Source organism: Dermochelys coriacea, chromosome 1, assembly GCF_009764565.3.
Source record: "Dermochelys coriacea isolate rDerCor1 chromosome 1, rDerCor1.pri.v4, whole genome shotgun sequence".
NCBI classification, from domain to species: domain Eukaryota; kingdom Metazoa; phylum Chordata; order Testudines; family Dermochelyidae; genus Dermochelys; species Dermochelys coriacea.
In genome coordinates, this window is record NC_050068.2 from 40,671,428 (window position 1) to 40,691,776 (window position 20,349).

The 20,349-nt window shown below is 41.6% G+C and overlaps 1 protein-coding gene across 2 annotated transcripts in view; it reads right to left on the reverse strand.

The window, feature by feature from the left end:
• Window positions 1-18,747, reverse strand: part of MICU2 (mitochondrial calcium uptake 2) — a 270,237-nt gene extending 251,490 nt beyond the window's left edge. The window contains exon 1 of one of the 2 annotated variants that reach the window (XM_038387100.2): window positions 18,424-18,747. In XM_038387100.2, coding sequence (XP_038243028.1) covers window positions 18,424-18,633 — 210 coding nt within the window. In that variant the 5' untranslated portion in view covers window positions 18,634-18,747. Of the gene's footprint in view, window positions 1-11,530; window positions 11,549-18,423 lie in introns of those variants that run through there. The other variant, XM_043504291.1, reaches the window with a different exon arrangement.
• Window positions 18,748-20,349: the final 1,602 nt, after the last annotated feature.

Consider the following 20,349-nt stretch of genomic DNA (forward strand, 5'->3'; position numbering starts at 1 on the left):
AAAGACTCACAAGAGGAACAAAGAGGAATGCTTTCATAGCAGAGGGGTCCATTTCTGACTGTGGTAACAGCCAAGGTCAAAGGAAACTGGCTGCAGAAGAAAGACTTGATGGTACAGAGAAGTGATGTTCAAGAGGAGGTGTCCTGGACTCCTTAGAGTCTGATCTAAGCCCAGAGAATGCTCCAGAATAGTGAGGAAACAGAGGCACGGAAATGCAGGCACTGGCAGAGGCATTTATTTTATCTAGAGCTGTATATTTCTTTTGCTAGCTAAAGTGAACTGCATTTGATTTTTGGGAACCTTATGAAGCGTATATTGTGTTTGCTTTCACTATTACATGTCCCGGAAGAGATGAACTGTAAACCTAGAGTGCTCACAAGGTTAGAGCTCAGGGACAGGGTGTACTTAAGTGACTGTGGAGTCTGGAGAGTCAGAACAGGTCCTGGGGACCCAGCACAGCTGTGCCGTGGGGGTCCCATTTCTGTGAAGGGGTAAAAAGCAAAGCATCTGTGCCCAAGAAATGTGCCAGAGAGGCCAAAGACAGTCAATGCTAAAGCCTACTCAGACCCAGGGAAGCTTAAGAATACATGGATCTAGCCTGTTGGGAAATAAACACAGCAGCCTAGTGAATGTCCAGCTGGGGGAGCTCTACCAGGATAGCGTGACAGCCCTGAAAGCAGAACTGCTCTTCCCGCAATTCTTCTCAACTGTATAACCACCTTACATTGTTTGGAAACAATTCTTCTTGCTCTCTTCACCCAACCACACCATGAAAGTTAAAGCTTTTACCTTAGATTAACTTTCCTAATGGCATTTCAACCGCTATTGGAAGTTCCAGCCTGAACATTTTAAAATGCATAAGCTAACATCTTGGATACTGGCTCATTTTCTTGGAGTTCACAATGCCTGTTCTTATTATTTCCTGGTCTTTGCCAAAAAAAAACAAACAAACATTGTATGCCTTACTGGACCTGCTACTTGGAATCAGTTACCTTCAAACATCTCATCAGCTAATATTGAGAAGTTTAGTGCATGTTATTTGGCACCAAAAGTGTGCAAGGTGTTATATAAACAGCTATATATGATTCCTTCCTGACACTACTGTTCAATGCCTTATTTACTGTACATGGGTATGGAAAAGCATTTTATTTTTCAGGATCTGTGCTACTGAGCAAGACACTGTCAAGGGTCCCAGCAACCAAGTTGGAGCTCTGCAGTGACTGTGATATGCAACAATAAGAACCACCATCCCCACTTATCTTGATTCTGCTCTCTGACCCAAAAGTTCAGAGCAGATGAAAAATATGGATCGTTATATGGTAGTCCCAAAAGCAAAACTGAAGAGAACTGTTACAACAGATATGCTCCAGCTGTCCACCAATCCCCATCTCAATTATGGCTTTAAAGAGTAAGTGTCTGCGTTTATAATTCTTTAAAAGTTTTAGAAAAATAAAGTGTATAGCCGAATAGTCTGGACTGTAAAAGAGACCTTTGAATTTTGGAATTAATACAAGTGTTCACTTTTCAACATTTTTGATACTATTTCCAAGTTAGTTTTCATTAGACAGCATATCTGTGTAACTGCTGTTCTCCATTCTCGTTCAAGACACTTCTCCTCCTCTATTGCTTTTCCTTCTCTCTTCATTGACTCAACTCTAACCTTCCAACGCATCCATTCTGCACTGCACCTCTTTTTCCACTCTCCCATAATCTGAATGGAAACTAATGACCTGCCAATGCTACATTTAGATGGCAATGACACTGAATGGGCAATAGTTTCATCTATCTGGGTATTAGACTGAAAGCAGGAGGTTCTACATCCAAAGAAGTCATACATCAGATAGGTCTTGCATCAGTGGCATTTCAGTGTCTTCAAAGGTCTCTGTTTGGGCAGCAGATTTGTGTGACAACTAAGATATGAGTGTTCAATATAGTAGTGATAACCACTCTTATATGGAGCAGAAACATGGCCGTCAAAAACAGCTGAGAGGAAATGAAACAGTTTTCGGTGTGTTACATTGTAGTCTTAAAATCCATTGGTCAGATTTTGTTCCAAAGTGCAGACACTAAGTTTAGACAATTCCAGCAAGCTGCAGTCTTGCTTCACTTGAGAATGAGATGACTACAATTGTGAGATGATGTCCAATGTGCCGAAGACAGAAAAGTTTTGCACAACGTTTAGAGATCTGAGGTAAAAGGAAGTACAGCACAAGGCCAACCATGAATGAGATTGGAAGATGGAATTGAGGGATATAAGAAACATAAATCCTCCCACATTCAAGTCTTCTTCCTTTGGCAAGAGTCAAAGGCACTGTTCAAGATGAAAATCCATTCTATGTCCCAAGACAGCTACATCATAGCCATGTTAATCTTCTGCTGTGCCTGATCTCTACAAAACTAGTCCCTTTCACGTCTTCCTTGGGTGTATTAGTCTAAAGTGACAAGGAAGAAGAGGAACACAATGAATAACTAAAAGGCAGAAAGATCAGAGTGGAATGAAATTGGGATCCAATTGGTTAACGTTTAAGAATTAAACTGGAAAACTTAACGAAGGATGAAAAACAATGACAGTTTCCTGCTTCAGACTTTGATATCTTTTAGAGCAGAATTGATTCATTGTGGTTGGTGGAACTAACAAAGGGTAATATTAATCCTAGACTACATAAGAAGTCAGGGGGCAACTTTTGCATATCTTTTGCCACGCTGCTTCCTTTGGGAAAATTTCTTTCCTGGTTTGTTCTCTTGAGGAATGGCCTAGCACAGTGGTGGAAAACCTGTGGCCCGCACACCACTGGCCTAGCACTTCCTCAGTGAGTCTTTGGGTTTCCTGCCAGAGTGAATATTGTAGTTGCATGAGTTTTCCCATTCCCATCTCATGTCCTAGAAACAGGTGGTGGAAAACAGTTTGCCTAGATGTCAGAGAAATCTCTCTTCTGTAAGTCTGACAGGGGAAGAATTCTGTCTGGTAATTAGCTCATCTGTCTGTCCATTAAAATGTGGAGCCAAAAAGCACATTCTAAAATGTTTGTTGGAATGAAAAGAATTAGTTTGGAAAAAACTAAAAAAAACCATTAAAAATAAAGCTCCACATCTGTGAATTAGTCCTCAGTTCACCAGTTTGTCCACATGGATCAGTCTGTCTACAGAGAATGCTTAGCCGAATTTTTGTTTTAATACCCAGGTCACACAGCAACAGTGAAAGTTGTGAGCAGAAGGTGACAGATCACACTAATAAAGAGTTACATTTTAACTCCAACCCTTATTATTAGATTTGACATCATGCTGTTTTAATATCAGTGAAAACAACTGTATAAAAAAAAAAAACTCTAAATACACAGAAAGGGGAGTAAAATGTAAATATTTTCAAAGCAAAAACTTCAGGCTATAAATATCTATTCACTCAATAAGCTGAAATGGATACTATGTATTTGAAGTTGTGAAACAAATGCACATCCATAAGTAATATCCAAGTCTATAATTAATTACTACATCATGGTCCTACGGATTCCATAGCTACTATACTATGTTCTATTATGGGCACACAGCATGACAATGTCTGTATGTCACTAATGCAGAGTATGATGTTTGTGATATATTTAATATCCAAGTTATTGATTTAGACTGCTTAGGGGGATATTTGATACATACAGTATTTCCAAAACACTCTGAATTAAACAAGAGGTAGCTAGGGTTACTCTTTTTGGTTGGACTGCACAAAAGGAACACTTTTAGAAAGACTGAATTGTCTTTAAACAGAGCTCTACTAGAATGAGTTTGCCTATTCAGCTCTTCTTAGTCTTTTTTTTTTAATTAAAGTGTACATTTATATTTATTGATACCATCAAAGAAAAAAAAGCTAGAGGAGCTACTTTACACATTAAGGATCATAGTGTTGTCCTAGATGTTGTGTGCTATTAATTGAAACTAATCCACTGCAGAGTAATACGCCATAGCGGTGTCAAGAAGTTTAACTGCTTTTCATTTTTTTGTTCTGTACATTTAAACTGAAATATGTCCATTAATTGACCCTTAAATGTACAGGAAAGAAATTCAATAAGAAATATATTCAGACAGTAAGCAGAATTAATTACAAGGCACGTGCATGGCTTTCATTAAAGTTTGCATCAGATATAGTCATAGACTATACATAACTAGCTAATGTATGTCCCGTGTATATTGTAATCCTTCAATTCCTTCCTTATAAAGCAAAATATTAATTGATTTAATGTTACTGATTACCTGAAATTAATCACTGACTTTGTTGACATGTACAAACAATATGCTTTTTGTCTTCTGCCACCACACAGATAGGACTCTCTAAACTGGGGATATTTTTTTTTAAACTTGGACACTTATAAACCATGTACACTTTCAGATTACTATGACATGTTTTTCCAAAACGATTTGTTAAGAAAATAGAAGTACTTATTTGTGTGTGTCTAGGATATTAATTGCCTTGTCATGATCTAAGATGATATGTTTTGCACTATATATATTATATTAAATTCTGCAATGAGCAATAGACGTAGCAGTTAATGTACTCCAGAAGGGTAATACCACATACGGACAAGAAATGACTAGCTTCTGCAACATACTGTATGTCAACTAAGAGCCTTCAGCATTGTGAATTGCTATAAAGATGTTTGGCAACATGGGCCCACTGTACTTTCCAAGTCTCTCAAATTCTTTGGTAGAAAGAAGATTTAAATGCATTACCTTGTGAATGATGTGAAGGCCCCAATTTTGGCATTCCACAAGGATTCACATACCTCATGCCAGTTCTGCTAAAACCAGATATACTACAAATCAAATTCTGTGAAAGGAGAAACCATCTGATTCCATGCATTGCACTTCAGTGTCCATTAAATAAAAGATACTATATTTCATATACCAGAAAGGAACAAATTCTGGGAATGAGATGAACAGAAGACATTTCTCGAGAAGGGACAAGGCGATAGAATGAAGCTTACTTTAAAAGGGCACCATCCCATGATAATTATGGTGATTGTAAGTAGCTTCACCTTGTCTTGTTTTACTAATGAGACCTAGTACCACTGATCTGGCCAAGTGATCAGATTTCTGTACAAATCAAACCCAATTTGGGGGCACATCTGAGGCCTACCTAAAAGCTCTCTCCAGTAGTGTGCTTGATATAGATTAAAAATATTCAAACTAAGCTTCAGAAGCCTATTTAAATATTATTAATTTTACATTTCTACATTAAGTTTAAAGCATATTTTAAATGTCATTATAATTGTATTTTGAGATGTCTAGACCATTCTGATAAAAAGGTGCCTCTTTTATCATGATTATATTTTCAGTTGAAGTGTTTCTATTACAAGAAAAAATTTGAATTATTTCTTTTAACAAGACAGATAAAACATTTAATTTTAAATTAATGCAAATTGCATTTCAACAGTTATGGCACACAAAAATAGTTTCATAATTTTTGATAAAAGAGTCCCAAAAGCAATGAGTGATAATTTTTTCTTTTTTTATGACAGTGGGCTAATATGCTAGAAGATTCTTGTGCTTGCTCAGATTAGCTTCTACATTTTCTTCCTAGTTTTATTTTAGTAGCAGATTCCTACAGGCAATTCCACACATCGCTACAAATCCTTATGCAATTTTATCCAGGATTCTATATTTATCAATAGGCACACCATCTTAACTGCAATTTTTTTTTCCTCAGTTGGAACCATGCTTTAAAACAGATAAGAAAACCATAAACTAAAACAGGTTTCAGAGTAGCAGCCATGTTAGTCTGTATTCGCAAAAAGAAAAGGAGTACTTGTGGCACCTTAGAGACTAACAAATTTATTTGAGCATAAGCTTTCGTGAGCTACAGCTCACTTCATCGGATGCATTTGGTGGAAAATACAGAGGGGAGATTTATATACACACACACACACATAGAGAACATGAAACAATGGGTTTATCATACACACTGTAAGGAGAGTGATCACTTAAGATAAGCCATCACCAGCAGCAGGGGGGGGGAAAGGAGGAAAACCTTTCATGGTGACAAGCAAGGTAGGCTAATTCCAGCAGTTAACAAGAATATCAGAGGAACAGTGGGGGGTGGGGTGGGAGGGAGAAATACCATGGGGAAATAGTTTTACTTTGTGTAATGACTCATCCATTCCCAGTCTCTATTCAAGCCTAAGTTAATTGTATCCAGTTTGCAAATTAATTCCAATTCAGCAGTCTCTCGTTGGAGTCTGTTTTTGAAGCTTTTTTGTTGAAGGATAGCCACTCTTAGGTCTGTAATCAAGTGACCAGAGAGATTGAAGTGTTCTCCAACTGGTTTTTGAATGTTATAATTCTTGACGTCTGATTTGTGTCCATTCATTCTTTTACGTAGAGACTGTCCAGTTTGGCCAATGTACATGGCAGAGGGGCATTGCTGGCACATGATGGCATATATCACATTGGTAGATGCGCAGGTGAACGAGCCTCTGATAGTGTGGCTGATGTGATTAGGCCCTATGATGGTATCCCCTGAATAGATATGTGGACAGAGTTGGCAACGGGCTTTGTTGCAAGGATAGGTTCCTGGGTTAGTGGTTCTGTTGTGTGGTGTGTGGTTGCTGGTGAGTATTTGCTTCAGATTGGGGGGCTGTCTGTAAGCAAGGACTGGTCTGTCTCCCAAGATCTGAGAGAGTGATGGCGCGTCCTTCAGGATAGGTTGTAGATCCTTGATGATGCGTTGGAGAGGTTTTAGTTGGGGGCTGAAGGTGATGGCTAGTGGCGTTCTGTTGTTTTCTTTGTTGGGCCTGTCCTGTAGTAGGTGACTTCTGGGTACTCTTCTGGCTCTGTCAATCTGTTTCTTCACTTCAGCAGGTGGGTATTGTAGTTGTAGGAATGCATGATAGAGATCTTGTAGGTGTTTGTCTCTGTCTGAGGGGTTGGAGCAAATGCGGTTATATCGTAGCGCTTGGCTGTAGACAATGGATCGAGTGGTATGATCTGGATGAAAGCTAGAGGCATGTAGGTAGGAATAGCGGTCAGTAGGTTTCCGATATAGGGTGGTGTTTATGTGACCATCGCTTATTAGCACCATAGTGTCCAGGAAGTGGATCTCTTGTGTGGACTGGTCCAGGCTGAGGTTGATGGTGGGATGGAAATTGTTGAAATCATGGTGGAATTCCTCAAGAGCTTCTTTTCCATGGGTCCAGATGATGAAGATGTCATCAATGTAGCGCAAGTAGAGTAGGGGCATTAGGGGACGAGAGCTGAGGAAGCGTTGTTCTAAGTCAGCCATAAAAATGTTGGCATACTGTGGGGCCATGCGGGTACCCATCGCATAAAATAAAACGTTTTCCTATACTAAATATTACCATGTAATCCAACATTTTTATTTAAATTACAGATTAAGTGCTGGATCCTGCAAAGATTTAAGTATATGACTAATTTTGTGCACGTGAGTAGTTCCATCAAACGCAATGGGACTGCTCACATGCATAGTTATTTACATGCATGTATGTTTGCAGGACTGGGTGCTAAAATACCTTATACTCTCACAAAGTTATTCTTCTCTGCTTCTGGTTCCATCAAACCAATTTTCCATAATAAAAATGAATTAAGAAGTGTGCTATGGGAGAAATTCTGGCTTGAAAGCTGCATGAGCAGATCTGAGAGCACAAGCTGGCCCAAGATGTGATGGAAGCTAGAATAATCAGTATCCCACAGAAGATTTTTTTCCTTTAAAAAAAGGAAGTACTTCAACTGATTTAAATAAAAATTGTTTTACAAATATTTGTGCTCAATAACCAATCAGTTTCAGATTTTTTCTTGTTAGTTTCTTAAACAAAGGCACTGACAGCATCCAAAATACAGTTCTCACTAGAGCTCAGTGAAATTTTTCAGAAAAATAATTCGTTTGCTAGAAAGTGTAGTTTGGTGGCCCTGAAACTCTTAATGAATGTAACCAGACTTGTTTCAGCTAGGAAAAAGATTTCCAGGGTATGACATTCTGGGGTACAATCCAGATAAGTGTGGCCCTGTCACCCCCAAGCTTTGCAAACTTGGGTGCCTCACAATGATTTGCTGTTGTAGCTCCCACATGGCAACTCACTAACAGCAAGCAGGTAACACCCTGAGTGTCTGTGGAAAGCTGAGGCCTATCAGCCACACACAAAGTCTCTAAGGTGCCACAAGTACTCCTTTTCTTTTTTGCGAATACAGACTAACATGGCTGCTACTCTGACATCAGTCATACTTTGGCTTCCACCAGTCTAAATTACCATTTACAGGGTGACCCCAACACACTCCCAGTCCCAAATTTTCCCCCAAAACGTGTGTTCTGGATTGTCCAGCCCTCTGCTGGACAGTCCAGATGTATTATGTCCATTGCCACTCTAAGGGGATCAATGTGCAATAGTTTTCTACCCTAAATGGAGTTATCCACACTGAATTAGTTTTGATAAAAGAATAAAACAAATTTATTTAACTATATGGAGATTGGTTTTAAGTGAGTACAAGTATAGGCATTAAAATAAATGGTTACAAGATAAATAAAGAGAATATATTTCGTAGAACTAAAACTTAAACTAGACTTGGTTCAAGGTGAAGTCCCTTATCATATGATCCTAGTAACGTTGGCTACCAAATTCTCAGGTCAGGATTGGCTCTCAAAGTCCTCAGGCGTGCGTGATGGATAGGGAGAAATACCTTGAGGTGTTTTTGCCTCTTACTTTGAAATGCATCTTCCTGAAATTTACCCCTAGATAAAATTAATTCCTGCTGTGAGGATGGAGACAAGACATCAGGTGGTGAAAGGTTTCATGCTGTTTGCTAAGATGCAGATCTGCTTTTTCCTGTCCCACTTCCTTGCCAAACAAGGACTTGTTTGTTAACTTGTCTGTTAAACACAGCCCAGTCATGATTTCAGCTTATGTTATTACTTTACATATAATGTCGCTACATACATCTCAGCATGTTATTATTGATCAGCAAACTATTAGTTTTCAAATGATACCTTACAAGCCATTTGTACAAAGATTATTACAATGGTGTGTCAGGTATGAATATAGTGGTGCATTTAGAAAACTGTGTTATGGATATTTTGTAACTTTTAGCCATGCCTGGGATGTGGGAGACCCAGGTTTGAATCCACATTCTGCTGCAGGGACTTGATCTCATATTCCCTCTCCTCCCAGGTGAGCATTCTATCCATCAGACTATATGGGATTCTGGAGTGGCCCGCTCTCAATCTCTTCTATTGAAGTAGTTCCATTTTGTATAACTACTTAAATCTTCATTGGAGCAAGGACTTGAATTTAGGGTACTCACCTCTTTTGGGTGAGGAGGGGGAGAGAAACTAACCATCAAGCTCTATAGTCTGCTGATTTAGGCTCTCACCTGAGAGGTATGAGATGTGGATTCAAATCTTGTCTGTGCCCGATTCAGTGTATAGAGTCATTCTCTCTCCCACTCTTTGTATAAATACTTAAATATTCATTGGACCAAAGTAGAACAGCTTCAACAGAAGAGACTGAGAGCAGAATAGCCCAGTGGTTCTCAATCAGGGGTACGTGTACCCCCGGGGGTATTCAGAGATCTTCCAGGGGGTACATCAATTCATCTAGGTATTTGCCTAGTTCTACGACATTGTACATAAAAAGCACTAGCGAAGTCAGTACAAACTAAAATTTCATACAGAAAATGACTTGCTTATACTACTCTATACTGAAATGTAAGTACAATATTTATATTCCAGTTGATTTTATAATTGTATGGTAAAAATGAGGAAGTAAGCAATTTTTCAGTGTCTGTGACACTTTTTGTATTTTTATGTCTGATTTTGTAAGCAAGTAGTTTTTAAGTGAGGTGAAACTTTGGGGTATACAAGACAAATCAGACTCTTGAAAGGGGTACAGTAGTCTGGAAAGGTTGAGAGCCACTGGAATAGCCTATAGCATGGTGGCTAGAGCATTCACCTGGCAGGAAGGAGACCTGAGTTCACATCCCTGCTCCAATGAGTACTTAAAGTGGAAAATCTTCAAGAGATTGAGAGCAACCCACCCCAAAAGAGTTTATAAACTGGTGGCCAGGATGCGCATCTGGGAGATCTGAATTCAAGTTCCTGCCCTACAGTGAAGATTTAAACTCCCATCATTACAGGCAAGAGTCCTAACCACTGGGCTAAAAAGTTATAAAATATGCAGTTTCTGAAGCTGGCCCTTTCAAAATGAATGAAATGAAACCAGAGATGGAATTTTCCAATTTGCTGACAAATTCTGAATATTTTCAGAACTGAACCTAATATTTTTACTGATTTTTTGGTGGGCTGTCTGACCAGAAAAATCAATTATTCATCCAGCTCTCTTACAGATACTGCAGAGACCAAACAAGGTGAAAAACATTTAAAAAGGACCATCCCAGTAGGCCTTACTCAGGCAAAACCCACATTGGTTTAAATGGAAATTTCACTTGAATGAGGACCACACATTTGGGTCCTAAATGTGAAATATTGCCACAAATTAATTCAACCTATAAAATGATTTTAAGAGTTAGATATCAGATTCAGAGGAAATGTTGTACTAAAAAAACCCACAAATAATGTTGGCATAGGAAGGTACGTCAGTAGTGTATGGCACATACATAATGCTTAAGATTCTGTGCTGTGCCTCTCAGAAGCATAGTATAGAACCCGCAGCCCAGGGCAAAAGGGTTGCTTAGGAGGCTTTAAGCCACCTTTGCATCTTCCTGATCCTGGACACTCTTGGGCTCTTCGCATAACTGGAAGCCTGCCTAAATTATGACAGCCTTCCTGTGGATACCGCAGGACTTATCTTCACTACCAGGGTAAGTCGACCTAAGTTACACTTCTGAAGTAGCTGCAGTTGACGTAGCTTAGGTTGACTTATCCCGGTGTCTTCACTGTGCTGTGTTGATGGGAGCCGCTCTCCAATTGACTTCCTTTACTCTTCTTGGAGAGGTGGAGTACCGGGGTCGACCGGAAAGTGCTCTGACATTGATTTTGTGGGTCTTCACTAGACCAGCTAAATCAACCCCATCTGCATCAATTGCAGCAGCGTAGATCTCCCTTAGGGGGAGCAGCACTTTCAGGAATCTCTGCAGCCCCAAGCTTGTAAAGGGAGCCTCAGAAGGCAGCTTTGTGACAATATTCTGCAGTGCCTGCACCAGGAGAATCCTCCTGTGGCCAGATTCAGGGTCTTTTTACACTGCTCCAGCCCTTTCAGACAGCATAAAGGGTCTGGAATGAGGGTGAGGCTCTCACGCAGTGCATTTTCAACTAAAACATGAAGCATTCAATGCGAGTCTGTAGGACACAAGGAAGTATAATGTTTTTAAACATCTTTTCTCTAAGAAATGTAAAAATAAGCTACCAATTTTTTTGTTTTAAGGTTGGGAGGATGTACATTTTATTCAAATGAAGAAAAAAAGAGGACTTCAAAAGTATAAGACAGTGATGCAAGAGAATGGCACTAGATAGACTGCTTGATTGACTGTTAGGAGATCAGTACAGTCTAGTATTAAATTCCTCATTATGGTCTACAATTACCATGTGCACTTAGTGTAAGCTCTTCAGGGTAGGAACCTTGTCTTCTCTTATCTGAAAAGACTATAGCACACTGCTGATGTTGAACAAACAACAGAAAGTCATAAAGCAAATAGCAACAATTGCAATGCAATGCTATAACAGATAGTATAAATATGAGACAAAAAAGTTGCATCGAGTCAAAAGCTTTATGTTCTGCTTCACCTCAGTTAAGCAGGATCAAATATTTAAAAGTCAAGTAGTGGGCTTATATGCCCAGAAAATGGGAGTTTAAAACTGCAGAATTGATTAATGTTAAGACAGACACTTAAGCCTAAGAGTTTCAGTGAGAGTAAGAATTTAATGGAATGTTAATACAGTAGACTGCAAATGATCTGAAAATATAAAAATAATAGATGCTGCATAGACCAGTCTCTTATCAAGCTTCTCAACCATATGTTATTTCACTCTTATTTGAATTACAGTACTATGGAAAAACAAATATAAGCCATCACTACTGCTTAGTCTATGCTTTAAGTTTTGTCAGAATAGTTATGTTGATTAGGAGCATAAAAAAAACAAAAAAAATCTAAACAAGAATAGGCCAAAAAAAATTAATAAAGATAATTTCTTACATTCTCCACTGCTTATCTAGAGCTTTAATGACCAGAAAAATTACATCCACGGCAATCTTACATTAAGGCAATGTCTACACTAGAAACACAAGTCAACCTATGTTAGGTAGACTTATAACCCCCGTAGTAATTACTGCAGTAGTTCACTACCCTAGGTCTCTCGGTTGTGCACATCCTGGCTGCCCACCATGCTTTCGGCTCCTGGCCACTGGGAGCCCAACAGCCCCCGGGCTCTCAGCTCTCTTCTGCCAGAAACCCGGTTGCCCCCGAGCTCTCAGCTCCTGACTGTGAGCTCTGGCAGGGTGCCAGGAGCCTCCGGGCAGCCACAGGGCTCCCCACCTCCCAGCTGGGCTGCACCCATCTGACTCCCTGATCCCAGCCAGGTTGCGCCTTGGGCTCCCCACAAGGAGCCTGGCAACTGCACCGAGGTTCCCGGCTCCCCGCCCAGACTCCAGGTGCTCCCCACCAGGAACCCAGATGTGGCGGGGAGCCGAGAACCCAGGGGCAGGGGGGTTGGGAAGCCAGGCTCCCAGCAGGACAAACACATCCCAGCTGGGAGAGGGGACCGGGGGGGGGGGCAGACGGGCTCTAGCTGGAGCTCCCCACCCACCCCAGTGACAGCCCAGCTTTCTTGTCAATTTCACAGCTTCAGCATGGAGCTGTGAAATTGAATGACAGCAAACAGCTGATGTAAATAGTACTGTGTCTCCACAGACACTGGGTCACCCTATCTACACCAACATTAGCCCTAAGCCTCTAGTGGAGGTGGAGTTATTATGTTGGTGTAACAGGGCACTGACATTGGTGGGAACAAGGCTGTAGTGTATACACTGACATAATTAGGTAGCTGCTTTACATCGACCTAACTCTGTAGCGTAGACCAAACCTAAATCTGGTCATGAACTTTTGTCTCTAGTCTACAATAAGAGTGACAAAACAAAGAAAATTACACTGTATGAACAAAACACCAGACTACCATATCCTAAAGATACTAAAGATAAACAAGAAAAAAGCCTCTATGACTACACAGACCAAACTGTAAGAAGAAATAAAAAATGGATTAACACATAATAAAGGAAAGTAAGAAGCTAGAAAATGAAACAGGTTAACTATGCTTCTTACAGGAAGAAAAAATTGATTCATTCATTTATCCTCAGTCTTCACAGACTTACAGGCATGCTTAACTTTATGCACTATGAGTAGCAGCCCCATTAAAAATCAATCGGACACTGACCATTAGTAAATGTAAGCACATATATAAAGTTTAACAGTATTAAGTCACTTAACAGGAAAGTTCAGTTAAGACTTCAGCAGCAGATCAGTGCCAGAGATATTTTTATATTCAGTTCAATAAATAATGAAAGAACAGGTTTGGGGAATGGGGAAAGAGAAAGGAAAATATAGTAGAAGTGAGCTGTAGCTCACGAAGTCTTATGCTCTAATAAATTTGTTAGTCTCTAAGGTGCCACAAGTACTCCTTTTCTTTTTTTTTTTTTTTTTTACGGATACAGACTAACACAGCTGCTACTCTGAAACCTGTCATAGTAGAAGTAATACACTCTTTTTAAAAAGTATAGAATGCTTTTTTTCAGAACTAACTTTGATGCTATATTGTTTGTCATAAAGTCATTTGTCAATGATTAAAAACAGTTTTATATGCACACATCTTATCATTACTGCTCTGGAGCAAGTAATATTTGAAAAAATTAGGCCCTGATCCTAAGAAGACATGAATAGCCACATCAGTGGAACTCTTCATAGTGCATACATTAAGCATACAGAAAAGGAGTACTTGTGGCACCTTAGAGACTAACACATTTATTTGAGTGTAAGCTTTCGCGAGCTACAGCTCACTTCATCGGATGCACGAAAGCTTATGCTCAAATGTGTTAGTCTCTAAGGTGCCACAAGTACTCCTTTTCTTTTTGCGAAGACAGACTAACACGGCTGCTACTCTGAAACCTGTCATTAAGCATACACTAAGTTTTTGCAAGATCAGGGCGTTATGTGATAATTAAGCAAAGTTATTAATGGTTATTGTATCTAACTGTTACAATTACACTCAGGGTCAGATTAATAACGCAGGTCATTCTTAAACAGTGCCACTGACATCAGATACACCTCAAACAATCATTATCATTCTTCACCAGTTAATTCACATGCAACAACTTTACTGGTTGCATGGCTGAAAGGGGAGGGTGGGGGGAAGGAGAAGAATGTGGAGAAATGTGGGAAATGTTGGCATGGCAATAGATTCAAAGTTCTAAACAATAAATGTGAGGCTTTAGACCACTTACAACTTGGTGGTGGATATAGAGTTACAAAACATTTCAAAATTCCTAATTTACATTTCAATAATGTACTTTTGTATCACCGTAAGGTAGTTGAATTTCTGTTAATTTAATGTTTATGAATAATTGCATAAAACTATCAATATTTTCTTTTACAGAACTAGTCTCTCTGTATCAACCCCCATCATACTACACAATTAAAAATACTTAGGACATTCAAAATCAAAGAGTTACATTGTGAGACAAATAAAAGTTGGGTTGATAGCCTTTATGTTCAACAGGACAATGAACCAGTGAAGCCATCAGTTATCTGTGTCTAAGAAAAAAAAAAATCTCAAACATAACACACGCTCCTCACAGAACAATTCCCCATATCACTAACATAGCTGCATAAGAAACTTAATAGTCTTACAATACAATTTGCTTATGAATATTTTAGATTTACATTTACTAGAGCTTTACCAGTAGTATCTAATACAGACTGCTGAGCAAGGAGAATACCATGCTGGCTCTACTACTCCATCCCCCACCTCCTTTCAATTTAGGACTTCACAATCCCATTTTTCTTTTATTCTCTTATTTTTCTTTTCATTTTCCATTCTTGACCTCAGTATCACAGTTTGTATGGTCAGCACTTGAGACATTTCAGGGCAAGAGTCATTAAAAGTTGGATGCAGAACCTCTGCCTCTAAGTGGCATGGAATTTCAGCTCATTTTATTGCTGAAAATGGAAAACAAAAATTAAATTACGGGAATCCGCTACTATTCAGTGATTCCACTTTTCCGCAACTAACGGTCCCTAGAAATACCAGGTTCCACCTAGAGGGTAGCTAGCCAAATACTATATGGGAGCTATTCCATGGTCTATCACCACCAGAACTATGTTAATTCAGCACAGCCTCAGATGCTTTTCCTTTGTGGTTATTTTTTAAAAAAATATTGGGTTTCACAAGTGTCATATCATGAGACTACTTCCAATTCATTCATGTGATGATTTTGGCACCTGATTAAGGTTACACAAAATCATTTTAATTATACATAAATACTTATCTCTGCAAATTTCCCTTGACAAGATTTTTTGTAATCCTTAAAACTGTAATCTGGTATTTTCATATTTTAAATGTAGTATTCAACTGTTGTGAAACAAGAGACTACACTTTGTGAACAAAAATACTGTGTTTTTCAATATGTTGGTTCTTCAGAGCAAATTAAAACTATTCCCAGAAGCATGTTAATGGGCCTGAATGCTGGATGCAGAACCTTTGCATAATGCCCCACAGTATTATTGCTATGACAGGGTCCTATATTTAGCAAATCAAAGTTGTTATTAATTGGGCACTTTCAAGGACTAAGGACAGGACTAAGATTAAACTCATCATAAAAATATCACACTTTTAAAAACTGCTCTGCTGATCTTAGAAAAGTGTCATTTTTCCACAATAAGGACTGCAACACTGACAAAATCCTAGCCTATTTTGTGACTCAAGAATAAAACAAGGATTAGAAGTTTTATGCAACTGCCTGACCTACACTCTTCGATATGTTCAGTATTTGTTAGAATGCAAGGTAAATACAAATTTTTGCTCTGGGAGTACTTCCATGATCAGAATCCTTGTATATTTCCCAATACTCAATCCACTCATGAGAACTGACCAAAGGACAGCAATACAAGCACGTCCATGTATCCAACAAGCCACATATTAATTTAATCTCCCAAAGAAAACAGAGAAAGACTTCACTCCCAAACGGAAAAGGACAATGTTAGTATGGATAATAATGCTTTGAAGTTCTCAAGAGAGGTTTTTGTTTTGTTTTTTAAAATCTATTTACATAACTGGGTCAGACCAATGGCTCATCAAGCCCAGCATCCAGTCTTAACAGTGGCCAGGGCTGAATGATTCAGAGGGAATGACCAGAACACGGCAATCAAATGATCCATCCCCAGTCATCCATCCCCACCCACCTTCAGTCAGAGGTTTAGGGACAACCAGAACATAGGGTTGCATTCCTCACCATCTTGGCTAATACCATTAAATTAGATAAGTTCATGGAGGATAATTTATCTAATTCTTTTCTGAACCCAGTTATATTTTTGGCTTTCATAACATCCTCTGACAATGAGTTCTACAGGTTGAATGAGTGTTGTATGAAGAGGTACTTCATTTTGTTTGTTTAAAATCTGCTGCTTATTAATTTCATTGGGTGACCCCTGGTTTGTGTGTTATGTCTTTATTCACTTTCTCCATCTCTTTTCTAAAATGAACAGTCCCTGTCTTTTTAATTTTGATCTCTCTCCTCACTCGGAAGCTGTTCCATATCTCTGATCATTGTTGTTGCTCTTCTCTGTACTTTTTCCCAACTCTCATATATCTTTTTGGAGATGGGAACAACCAGAACTGCCTGCAGTGTTCAAGTTGTGGGTGTACCACTGATTTATATAGTGACGTTATATTTTGTTTTTATCATCTCTCTCCTAAAGGTTCCTAACTTTCTGTTAGCTTTGACTGCCGCTGCCCACTAAGCAGATGTTTTCAGGGAATTATCCACAATGACTTGAAGATCTCCTTTTTGAGTGATAACTAATGTGGACCCCATCATTTTGTATGTATAGTTGGGATTATGTTTTCCAACGTGCATTACTTTGCACTTATCAACCCAGTTTTGTGAGATCCCTTTGTAACTCTTTGCAGTCAGCTTTGGACTTAACTATCTTGAGTAATTTTGTATCACCTGCAAACTTTGCCACCTCACTGTATTCCTGACAGTAATCCTTTATCTGCATACTGATGCTTAATAGGCAAGTACATTCTAATATTCATAATACAAACGCAAGTAATACATAGAGTTGCTTGGAAAATATTTTTACTGGGTGGTGCATGCAATTCAGACAGAACACAAGACACAAAAACATTCTGTTTGTGAAATACTCATCCTTAAATGCACAAGTGCCAGTTGAAGTGACTACTTTAGATTGTGTAGCAGACAACAAACTTTGTAAATGAACAATTACAGGCAAAGCTGACTAATTAAATGCATACTTGTGTCAACTGCAACTAGGTTATCTACATTATTGTGTGATTATGGTTTACAGTGAATGGGGAAAGGCACTCAACACTAAGAAGGAAATCTTGCTTCCATCGAAGACAAGGCACAACCCATTAATCTAAATAAGGCCAGGATTGTCTTAAGTGAAATATTGTTGATCTTGGTTGCTGCCTGATGCCAATGAGACCAGATACATGCATTACCTCACCTGCTTGACCTCAGATGAACTAAGCAATGGAGGCTCTTCCAGGAGGGCTCTATCTACAGTTTTGGGACAGATAAAGTATGATCATTATGGTTTGCTATCAGATGATTTCATACTGCATGTACCTAAGCAGAGATGTCACCAGCTTCCACTGTCACTCACTCTTCTTTGGGTCAGATACAGCGTAATTACTGTCTATGCACCTTTCTTCACCTGCCAGGCTTTCCTGCCATAAACTGTACTGCACTGGGTCATAGTGTCAGTATGCATACGCTGTGGTCAGTGGGCTTTATGGGATACTCAGAAGACGAGTAATAGCCCCCGTTTAGCTTAGGCTACCGAGTTGGGGTGGGGGCGGCGGGGGGGGGGCTATAGTAAGTAATGGCCCTGCACTGGGCTATCAGATGTCGGGGGGGGGGGGGGGAAGGATGGGGTGTTATAGTAGATAACCACCCCAGCCCAGCGCCCTCTGCCCCAGCGAATGGTGTCTGTGTATCGGAGGGGGGGGGCGGCGACGGGGGTAGTTTATAGCGGGTAAGAGCCCCTAGCCCAGGCTACCGTATGTATGGGAAAGTTATAGCCGGCAACAGCCCCTGCCCTGGGCTACCCCGCCTGTGTGCGCGCATGCGTGTATGGCGGTGGGGGTTAGAGCGGGTAACAGCCCCTGCCCAGGGCGCGAGCGCGGTGGGCACGGCAGTTATGGCGGGTAACAGCCTTGCCCCGGGGAGGCTGGTCACTTACCTGAGCCAGCACCGTCAGGAACCCGCCAGGCGCTGGCCGTCCGCACCAGCCGCTGTAAGCCGCTGCCAACGAGCCTCCTCCAAGCAGGGTGGCAGCTGCAGCCCACAGACCCGGACACCGCTGCTGGCTCCCAGGGACACGCAGCCCGGAGACGCTGCCCCTCAGGGAACGCCGGGCAGCCGCAGCCAGCGCCGCTCTCCAGGCCGCCATTTTCCCGGAAGCGGCTACAGAAGCAACGCAGAACTCAAACGGAGCCCTCTAATCGCGAACCGGCCCTGGCGGCCCAGAGCCGCGCCAGCCATGCGCAATGGAGGAGTGACGCCTCTGCCCTTACTTTGCCCTCAGTTCCACTAATCAAGTGCAGAGAAGGACCCGCGGGGGCGGCGCGGGAATTCCCTCAGCATCAGTGTTAGGCTTGTGTGCGACTCCCCCCTCGTCCCTCCAGCCCGGTGTCTGTGCCTGCCCCACAGAGCCCACCCCTGCCCTGGAGCACAGAGTGTGACATGGGGCTGGGGACAGAATGTCTATCAGGTCACCCCCCACAACACAATGAAACAGAATAGTGCCAGGGAGCAACAAATAGGCAAAGGGTAATAGAATAATAAATAAAGAGCCAGGGCTCTTCAACCAGACCCCTGCTGGCCCCTGGGGGCCCACAGCCCAGAGACTCTGCCCCTGAGGAAATGCTGGGCACTCGCAGCCAGGGCCATCTTCCAGGTCACCATCTTCCCAGAATCAGCTACAGAGGCTGGGGCAATGCAGAAGTCAAACAGAGAGCCCTCCACTACTAGTTTCAGAGTAGCAGCCGTGTTAGTCTGTATCCGCAAAAAGAAAAGGAGTACTGGTGGCACCTTAGAGACTAACAAATTTATTAGAGCATAAGCTTTCATGAGCTACAGCTCACTTCATCCACCAAATGCATCCGATGAAGTGAGCTGTAGCTCACGAAAGCTTACCCTCCACTACTAGTCATCAGGGGGATGGAGGCACCCATCTGTCAGCCTCACATGGTGTCCTGGGAGGTATGGGCCTGGCTCTGAGAGGTTACAGAGGGATTGTCAAGGATCATCCGGCCCTCTGACTACTACCCCATCTTACTCATCCCTGTGGGCACTAACGATACTGTGAGGTATGACCCTGAGCAGATCAGAAGTGGTTACAGGGCTCTCCGGCTCCAGGAGTAATGGAGAAGGAGTAGGGGGTGTGGGTGGTGTTCTCTTCAATCCTTGTAGTCAAAGGTAGGAGACTAGAAAAGACAGATGGATCTTGGAGGTGAATGACTGGCTGTGCAGACGGTGTCGCCAGGAGAGCCTCAGTTTTCTTGATCATAGGCATGGGCAGCAGGTATCATAGGCTGGGGAAGGCTGCGCCTTCCCAAATGGCCAGGCATGGCCCCGCCCATGCTTTGCCCCCAGACTCCCTCCTGCTTCCTGCTCTGGCCCACTCTTCCTAGTTCCCCTATGCAGGGGCGCCGGCTCAGGCTGGGGCTGACCCTGGAGCCGCATATGCCACCCTCCCTCCGGGCACTCTGGGACTGGTGCTGCGCCACTGGCAATCTGGGGTTGAGGAGGCTGGGGCCACGACATGCTGCCCAGCACTCAGGGGCACCCACCCTCCAAGGACTTTGGGGCTGGGGCTGCACCAACCCCCTTCTGGAGCTCCAGGGGTGAAGCCGTGCCACGTGTCCACCTGGCACTTAGGGGCTGGGGCCATGCGACCCGCCCTCCCAGCACTCCGGGGCTGGGACCGTGCCACTCGCCCACGTGGCACTCCAGTAGCCTGGGGCAGTGTCCAGCAGCCCTGGTTGGGGACTCTGGGCTGCTCCAGGGGATGGAAGGGACGAGGCTGAGGGCTAGCATCCCCCAGCCAGTGGTCCAAGTGCCACCCATGACCATGAGATGCTGTTCCAGGAAGGACTGCTGAGCA